At 42.0% G+C, this 10,000-nt stretch overlaps 1 protein-coding gene across 1 annotated transcript; it reads right to left on the reverse strand.

Annotated features, from left to right (window-relative positions):
• Window positions 1-4,999: 4,999 nt before the first annotated feature.
• LOC134180827 (glutamate receptor 3-like) lies at window positions 5,000-7,881 on the reverse strand. Its single transcript, XM_062648012.1, has 4 exons — window positions 7,633-7,881; window positions 6,564-6,779; window positions 5,385-6,449; window positions 5,000-5,310 (listed from the first exon to the last, which is right to left on the reverse strand). Exons 1-4 carry the CDS (start codon window positions 7,879-7,881, stop codon window positions 5,221-5,223), a joined length of 1,620 nt encoding a protein of 539 aa, XP_062503996.1. The 3' UTR covers window positions 5,000-5,220.
• Between the last annotated feature and the right edge of the window lie 2,119 nt (window positions 7,882-10,000).

The raw sequence follows: 10,000 nt of genomic DNA on the forward strand, positions 1-10,000 counted from the left end.
GCTTATTACTCATTACCTGTTTTGCAGCATTAAAACAGCTTGCGTTTTGACAGTGAATAACCACCGCGTCGATAGATAAAGACAACATGCGCGATGCTTCTTTCTTGAAATTCAAGTTTTCTGTTTGTTGGATTATCGTTCTTACTTTTACACTGCTGTCTGGTGCCAAACCATTTAGTACCCGAAAATCTAAAATTTAAATAGTCTAGTACACATTTACATTTTTATTACTTCTAGATGTCAATTACCCCAACGTTCATCACTTATGTATGCAATCGACCTCCACCCACTTTCTTTTGCAATTTGTCTGACCACTTGCATGATGTTGTGTGGTGATGGAGCAAGACTGAGATATTCTACTGTAGCGTTTTGAGAATTCAAGACTGATATCACCGGTAGAGTTAGATGTTGTTGACTAGGAGGCAAGCACTGGGACGTCATGTGTACAAAAGACTGGTGACGAATATATTCACAATCTAATAACAAAACATACGTAAAGGTAAGGTAACCGCATGACAGTCTAGACGTGCATTGGTATTATTGTCCAAGGTGTGTGTGTGTGTGTGTGTGTGTGTGTGTGTGTGTGTGTGTGTGTGTGTGTGCAGTCGAATCGTACATCAAGTCTCTGCCAGATCTTTTACGCAGTCAGTTTATGTCACGTGACAGTAACAAACACCAACCTTTTTTCTCCTCAACATTATGCGTGTCGACTGATAGTAGTCCGAGCTTCTGCTGAAACTTGTGAGAACTTTTTGAAGTCAAAACGAAAGGAAAAAACCAGTTGACAGTTTCATTGACATGATTAAACTCGATTTGACCGGGCTGTTTGATTACGACTGAAACAGAAACATCACAGTACTGGACAATCCACCAACGGTAGCTAGAGTGGCCCGTTTCAATAACTGAATTCATTTGCATTTACACCCTCGTTTCCACATGCAGCTATGAGGCTAATAAGTTATAATCCAGCTTTCAAAACCACAATAAAATTTTCGCGAAGTATTAGGAATCGAAACCAGTGGCGCCACTATGCATGGTCGTGGGAGGAAATCGACTTCTCAAGCCTAGATAGCAGTAAATTTTCCGTCTGTACAAGTTCTATAGGCCGGTTCTCACTTATTAATTGATTAATAATTGACACTACACTACTTGCACGAGCAGCTGAACAGTAAGTTGGTAAAATACAGTTGAGATAGAAAACTCCACGCAATGGGCAAGCAGCCTGAATCATTCCCATGCGCTGCAAGGTATGCATAGTTGATTTCTATATATAGTCGGTTTAAATTAATTCAGTTCGATATCAACCGTCAGTCTGGTTCTTCAACCATTAAAATTTTACTCACGATTTGGCAAAATATACATTGTTGAAGGATTTGTTGAAGAATTTTGCAGGTGTATTAGCATAAACACGGAAGGTGTTTCAGCGTGGTAGGTAGTGGCAGAAAGCCACTTTCCGGGAACTTTCCGAACCCCAATACATATATTAATTAAATCCGCCACCGCATTTCCTAGTCTAATTGGTGTTTTACATGACGCAAGGCGTTACCATGAACCACACTAGAAATGCAAGAGTGGTACTAAAACACTACAACGCCGCTCCTTTCCCTAGCAAACGACCTTGGTTATCCATTCGTGAACTCGATCGGACGGTGCAGATAGAGAGCGTCGTCTATGACGTCGATTTAAGAGCAAACAATACTGTATCTTCGTTTGCCTGTGTATACGTGGGGAACACGCTAGCTACACCTGTTTCCTGCAACAGCAGCAACGTCTTCGAAATGACAATGTAAAACGGGACTATTGAAATGGCTGCAAGCTATGACTTGCCGTACTTACGGGGTTACAAATTATCCGGGAGTTTTGTGTTATCTTTGTAGCTAGAGTGACATACGAAGCGGCAGTCACACACCGAAAGTTTGTGTTGTATCCGCCAAATAACCAAATTGTATACACGATGCCCGAACTTAGAGGTGTATGAATTAGTTTTCCCGGGCAAAGAACGGGTACATTAATTTTAATTAAGTTAATCAGCTAGCTAAATATCTTTAGTTACTATGCACGCGTGAGGCGCTGGGTGACAACACGGGAGGTGCAGCCAAATATTTTGTACAATTATGGGTGGGAGAGGAGAGCTAACGAGCTATGCATATGCATGGCATCCTGACTGTAACTTGCATTCACAGGCTAGAGTAGGTCACATGTAACAATTACAAGCATCTGGACACGACTCGATCTAGTAAACAACATGTTGTTGTCTTTCACATCTTGCTGTCTCTTGCTGTCTGTACAGCTTTTGAATATATGATGCGGTTAAGTTATTGATCTGACCTAGTATAATCAGTTAATTAATTAACTTAATTAATTGTTTTATATTTCCTACCTCCACTGCCATCGGTCACGAAGCCAATTGACTTCCACTGCAAACGCTTGGCAACAGCCGACAGCACGGCAATTTGAGAAGCCAGGCCATTGTCCAAAGCGTACGTCACGGAAAGAGAATCAGACTCACCCGTGCGCAGGCGCATTGGAAACGACACCGCAGGCAGGGAAACGCCACGGTCGGACGGCAAACACTTTGACGTCAGATGGAGAACCATGGCATCATTAAGAAAGGAGCAATCTAAAATATCAGCAAAATGAACATCGACGTCTATAATTCGATTTGGGGAGATACCCTTACTACTTCCGGCTTCGTCATCGATCAGTACAGTCGAGTCGCTGGAAAATAGTCTCATCACATCAGCGATACTGTTCGAGTTATTCGAATTGATGACTACGGTCACAGCCACGAGTAAAACACAGAATTTGAATATTTAAGTTAAACTACACGTAGTACCAAGTGCCACACTAGGGTACACGCTTACCTGTGATAGTTTGACCTACGACGAGCCATGAACTAAAACAGCTGATCAGCAGTAAGGGTGAGAAACAACACGTCGTCGCGTTCGGCATCTCACAATGTTGTATGTAGCGCATGCTCCATGATTATATAAAGAGATGACGAAATATTTCGATCTAGGTGGCCAGCTTGCAGTTTACATAGATAATACAATTTCAACGTTGTTATCAAAGTCTTTCAAACTAATTAATCCATTTGGTGTACACTAAAGCGTCTCGGTAATTTATAGCTATTTTGGTGCGCGTCGTGTGACAATCGAAATTGAAGCAGGGCTAGTCTAGTCAACAGACCGGAGCACAACATTTATTGATAATTATATAATATACAGGACGATTTACAGTCGCTTGTACGTGCAGTCGAGGAGAGCAGACTTTCCGCCATGAACATGAACTACAGACACGGAAGTGGTGACCTGCTTGCGCTAGTCGTGTGCATAATTACAAGACTAGTGACGTAATGTTTCGTAATGTTTCGGATGAATGGTAGATTTTTAGACTGCATGTTTTGTCTGCATTACATATCTATCGTACTCGTTCTTTTCAAACCACCACACTTTTCCTAGTTTTCGGCCTGAGATCTTTTCTGCATTTTCCGTTTTCTAGGATGGCAATTGATGGCAGCTGGAAGCCTGTTGATCCCGCTTTCGAGAAACTTTCCGAGCACCCACTAAATAAAGATCCTCCACTTCATTTCCTGTGTCGAATTCGTGTGGAATAGTCCACGAAGGGTTCAAGCTGCAAGGCGTTGGCATCATTGATCACACCTAGGTATGTCTATTACCACACCAGAGACCTACTAACACCTCACACGCCATACAAGCCATACACACTTTCACAGGAAGTGGGCGAGACGCGTGACCTGGAAACGGCCATATTAGCTAGGGCGTTGTTGATGGCCTAGACTACGCCATGCACATAGCGACAAAAGCACGCAAACACTAAGTTAGACCAAACAGCATTTCTACGCATCACTTAGGCTAGATCGTTAATTGAGTCTTGCTGCTGACAATGGATAGAGAAAGAACAATAACCCAACAATGTGGATAAACAAGTTTTCATGCATGGCTAGCACTCGTGCATGCCAGTCGTTGCTAAATGTAACTCGTACTGTAGAAGGCAAGCCAATCAAGTATTTCATACTTTTGGGAGTGATGGCTAAGAAAGTGTTCAAAGACATATCGGCAACAAGGAACGTCGTGTTTATTAATTAATTGATTAATTAATTACTAGCAGATAAAGAAATGTTTGATGTATATATGATGGCAGCTTGCTACACGACGCTAGTGTACAGTAAGCAGACCGGTCACGTCACATACGACAGTGTACGACGACTGACTGGACTGGCATTGCCTACTGCGTAACATGAGACCTAATTACAAAACATTTTTATTCCTTACGTCATAGGATTCTGCTAAGGTAACACAAACGTATAACAATATTTCAAATGGTGTACCAACGTTCTCGTCTGCATTCCAACTGAATACAAAGGGAGCAGCGATGGTCAGGTCATTTATCCAATTATCTTGGAATTGATTAAAAGGCGTAATTAAATTAACGTGAATAGTTAAATAACGCACTGATGACTGGAGAAATAATTGTGGAGTAGCTGTTAGTGCTCTAATTATAACGAGAACACCTAGTGTGACGTATACGTAATTACTCACTTCCGAGATCAGATTTATTAATGGAATAGACAGTATAGTGCAGCTATGTTAACAACCCCACAACTCTAATCCTAATCATCAAAACTTTAACCTTCTATCCCTCACAACCTTTAGCCCTAACCCTCAAAACATAGCCCTACCCTCAAAGCTTTAGCCCTAACCCTCACAACGTTAGCCTTAACCCACACAACTTTCGACATTAACTCATATCGCCCGACAATAGCTACCATAGAGGAAAGCAAGTCTTGAAGATGGCAATACTAAGAAACAGTGTTACACTCCAGTCATTCAAATACTTTAACTGGCATAGCCACTTGCTGTGAACAAGTTCGACTTCTCATCCATTTATTCTCGACTCCCTCAGATTTGTCTCGTCTCTCAAGGAACAAAAGTGCGGAATAGAAGTGTCGATCAGTTAATTGGGACCGTGTACGGTTAATACAACTTGCCATTAATTAATAATACCTTTTCTGAGCCCAGCAGCTAATAGTTTCAACGTAATACTGCTGTTTAAGTTAAGCGGATGCAAACCACGACAAGCGTTATTAGTGACGCATGTCGAGTTTCTACTTACATTACAAGTTAATGTACTATAACGTACCACTACATGTTAATTAAACCCTTACATATTGTCGACAGTAATTTTATCATTCTTGTCTTAGACAGGCTGGATTTTCACCGTGCCGTTTTGATTTCCGTTTGCTCTTAGATTGTTTTGAGAAGGATTTGGATTCCTGACGTGTTCATGCTATACACACACAATAAAGCATTGCTATATGAATGCATGTCAACAGTCAGTCAGTACAATATGCATGCATATACCTTTCTTTTGATGACGGATCCCAGTCGCTGTCGTTTTGTTGTTTTACATCGCCACACGTATCTTTCTACTATCGCCACCAATAGCGACAGCAAGATAGCAATAACAAGGAGAAGAAACACTCCAGCCATTTGTGGTATTTTAACTGCTTGATTGTCCGAATCGTCATCATCACTCTGTTGCGAACAGGGCCCGCTCTTCAACCACTTTCGCTCTAGTTCTTCTAGTTTTCCCATCTCTTTCAGCTTGAGGATTGCTAGAGAAAAGTCTTCAAGATATGGCATGCCTTTTGGCATCGCTATTCCGAAGCTACCTCGGTTGAATGTGTCTCCTACTAATTTTGACGTGCACGGTTCCTGGCTCGACGGATATTCAAGAAGAGCTTTGCTTCCTATAAAAATGTATTCCCCCGGTTTGCTGTTTTTTACACGATTGATTCCATCTTGGGTTGTATTCATCATGACGCCATCTGTTGTTCTCATATAGTTGTGCATGCGATGATACGTTTCAATGAATGATAGCTCAAAAAAATCACTAACGGACGTTTGTTTTGTCACGCCATACTTGACTTGCGTTTGCCTGGATAGTTCGTCTACAGATTCGATGCTTTCTGGGAAGCTCTTGACGGTGAGAAAAGCTGCCATGTTTGCTGTATACGTTGAAACTACAATGAGACAGAAGAAGAACCAACCGGCCAGTAAGACTTTTCCCGAGAAGAAGGCTGCAGCCTCTGGTCCCTGCTGCATGAAAGTCGAGTAAAAGTACCACACACTGTTATTTAGCTTGAACGTGTACGGTAGATCATCGGGATGATCTACTGTTCGCCTCCCATAAGGACTCACCCGATGAAGAACAGCGAGGCAAGCACCACAAACAAGGAACGACACCAGAATGCATATCCATATCCAGCAGTCGAATGGATCCAAGAAAGACCACAAACCTCCTTCAGTCGGTGTCGACTTTGTTGCAAGCATTACAAGACCAGTATTCATGAAAGGTCTAGTAAAGCTGATATATGTCTCTCGCAGTGCCGTGATGGTAAAAGCAGCCACTGCAAGATCGGCATCCTACAAAAGAAGAAAACACTCAACTTGCTCTACTCACAAAGCATATATACTTTGTGCAAGAGAAATGTAACTGTATAGGCAGACAATAATTATATCGAATGCTTTATCTCTTACACAGTTTATGAGTCTTTCAACCATTCCTGTTGCTTGGTTTGTTTCGGGATCTATTGTGCCGTAGACACGGTTTGGAACTTCACTCATTGTGTAGCTGAAGTTTAGCATATGAGAGGCAGACAACAGTTCCATCATGTCCACAAGAAAGCCATAAAATATTCCATTACGCGTCTCCCCCGACGTACCGGTGACATCTTTCATAATAAATGGCGGCGCCTGCAGAATAAAATAAATTTAATACTTGGTTTGAAAATGTAATACAATGTTTGTTTACTTAATTTTTGTCTGTTTATGTGAGTGTTTGTTTTGCCTTACATGTCATACCCTGTGCGTCCGTCCGTTTGTCTGCCTGCCTGTCTGTATGTCTGTCTGTCAATACATATATTTTGAAACATGGAACTATTATACATCACTGCAAATTACATAATTATAAGTAGAGTCCAACACCAGCAACAACATAAAACTTGCAAACTATATACGAGAGGCTAGACTCTAGAGCTAGGTACAAGATACACAAGTCAGAAGAAATGAATCCAAAGAAGACCAGGAGATGGTGACGACAGAATCCGAGAAGACGCACTAGGCCACGAGGGCAAGGTAAGGCTGCAATAATCCCAGATGCTGAAGTCACAAGATGGACGACAAGACGAAGAGGTAGACGAGATGACGACGACAAAATCTGGGGAACACACACTAGGCCTCCAGAGCAAGTCTGTCTGTCTGTCTGTCTGTTTGTCTGTCTTTTTGTCTGTCTCTCTGTCTGTCTGTTTGTCTTCAATACCTATATTTTCAAACATGAACTACGATACAATAGCAATAACCGCTAATTGCTTGTGTCTATGTAATGTTCCTAAAGCAACTGCATACTAGTAACTACATAAAGGGACATAGGTGTCCCCGTTTACATAATTAAAGAGCAACTTCTGTCTGACTGTCTGTCAACGTTCTTCACTTGACGGCTGCGCTTCTTTGATAAAAGTTTAGCATTACATGATTGTAGAGCAACTGATAAGCATCACCTCTAATAATTATTGAACTGGCCTCCGTTTTTCTTGCCAAATTCGTCAACCGATTTCTCAGACAGTTGATTAAAGTACTTGTGAGCCTCCCAGCCCAAACACCCAAAGTGTTCCAGTGCTAAAGGAATCTCTTTTGTGTGTCCTCCTGCTACTAGTATCTTGTCCTTATACTTTTTCTCTTTCAGTTCTTCTCTGGCTTGTGCTGCAAACCTATTTTGCTCTGCTGCTCCTTCAATTATGTCTTGATTCAAAGGGTGAGCCAGTGAAATATCAAAATCATAGTGCTCCAATGCAAGCATCAAAAACTGAAATGTTTGGTCGGTCGTTGCTGTTAGCGTAACGATATCTTAACTCGACATAATGAGGGATTGAAAGAGTTCTTAAACAATCAGCCCAGACACCAGTGATGGCGTTGTGTGACCAAACAGGGCCACCCCATGTTTTGCAAGTAAGGAGGTGAAAACCGTGTTCATCAAGCCTTCGACCACATTCGCACTGCTTTAAATGAGACGACAGTAGCATACTATAACCCAACCTCACACGTGTTTCCAAACGGTAATCACCCCTTTGAAAAGCTGAGATGCGAATTCGGTCAGAATTTGGTGAGAGGTGCTACGCAGTTGAGCAGAACATACGACGAAATCGATGGATTTGCTTCGTATTCTGACTAAAGAGGTGGCGGAGCGGAAGTAAGACGGTATTTGCAAAGGGTTGAATTCGGTCCGTATCCGGAGTATGCGGTAGTTGTTCGCCTCAAATTCTGGCCAAAGAACACGCAGTATATATTGATTTGCTTTGAATTCGGGCAGAGGTCTTTGAATCGGAGAGTACTCCAGCTGCAAGGCGCAACCATCAGATATGCAAAGTATATCCATTCATCTATCTACTAGATCCATTTCTCTGAATCGATGCAATATACTCATACAAGATATAGTTATTAATTATTATCTGATTTGAGATCTTTGGCGTCGCTAGGCATGTCCGCAGCATTCTCAGATCGACTATCAACATCTGCTTTCTGTATTGAACGGAATGCAATAATTGATGAAGTCATAAACACGTGCAATCAGTGGGCCAATGAGCAATGATTGTACGTCCATGTGCTCAGTTGCTGTTTAATTATTACCACAAGTCGTGTAGAATGGCGGAGAAGGCGAAGACAAAACCCACACGACCCACACGAAGTACACAAGCGGCGAATCGACAAGATGACTACGGAGTGGTTCGGTTAGGTCTAGCGATCGACCTGGTCACGTTTCTACGATCTAGCTTTGTGAACTTCAGAAGTCAAATATTCCTGTTTCTGTAGACTGCTTGACGACTGTCCATGTAAAGTTTGATGCGAACAACGTCAAAAGGGTGATCACTGAGCCGTGCCCGGAGGCTGACAGATCGGCATGGAAACGTTGTAGCATTCGACGAAGTTCGTCCACGATGCAGGCTTTCTGCTAAGAAGTGACTGGTGTAGTTTGTGTATGAGACTATATTTGCAGTGTAGTAGAAGCTAGTACAGCACAATCATGTAATATGGAAATCAATATTCTGAATTGATGTGGCATATGATACACGCATATATTGTACACAAAGGTGTGGCGAGTTTTTCGTTCGCAGCTAATTCGGTAAGAATTCACTGAGTATAGAAATGGCCACAGTACGCAAAGTATTCGAATAGACTCCGCTTACGTTTCTGCTCGAATACGATACGAGTTCTGGTGACTCTTGGTGTGAATAAAAAGCAATTTCTCACCTAATTCCACGTTGTTTATTGAGTGTTCGGCCCGAAGTCACTAAGTGAAAGTGGCCAAAACTTGCAACAAACCCGCAACGAATTCGCTTGAGTTTAGAGGTAAATTCAGTATGAATACTCAACGGATTGTCCCGAATCTGAGTGCAAATACAAACTATATTATTGCCGAATTTCAGCCGAAGTCGCATCTCGACTTTCCAAAGGAACCAGACCTAAGTGCAAACTTCGTGGAAGTGGAAATAGCATCCACCCATGCCCCTGCACCCCTCCCTTGCAGAGATCTCAGACGAGCCTTATCTGTCTGTCTGTCTGTCTGTCAAACACACATATTTGGACTTTTATCTATAATACATTTTGCAATGCATGGTACTATGTACTTTCCAACTACTAGTAGTGTTCATCAACTAAACTGAGCTAAATTGAAACTCGCGTAAATCAAAATGAGGACTACACTTAAAAACTACAGTGTACAAGCAAAGCCTCCAATACCAGCTAGTGGCTAAAGTACTGGGTGGCAAAGATGTCGCATCTGTTGTCTTCAGACATCGAAGATAGCTTTTTAGAGATGACTCTAGCATTACACTTCTGCGCATGGAGCTGAATAGCAAAGCGTTTGGACCAGAAGTCGATAAACTCCGCAGCGTTCGGTAGTCCCACTTTGTCCGATGACT

This window comes from Corticium candelabrum, chromosome 6 (assembly GCF_963422355.1).
Source record: "Corticium candelabrum chromosome 6, ooCorCand1.1, whole genome shotgun sequence".
In the NCBI taxonomy this organism is placed as follows: domain Eukaryota; kingdom Metazoa; phylum Porifera; class Homoscleromorpha; order Homosclerophorida; family Plakinidae; genus Corticium; species Corticium candelabrum.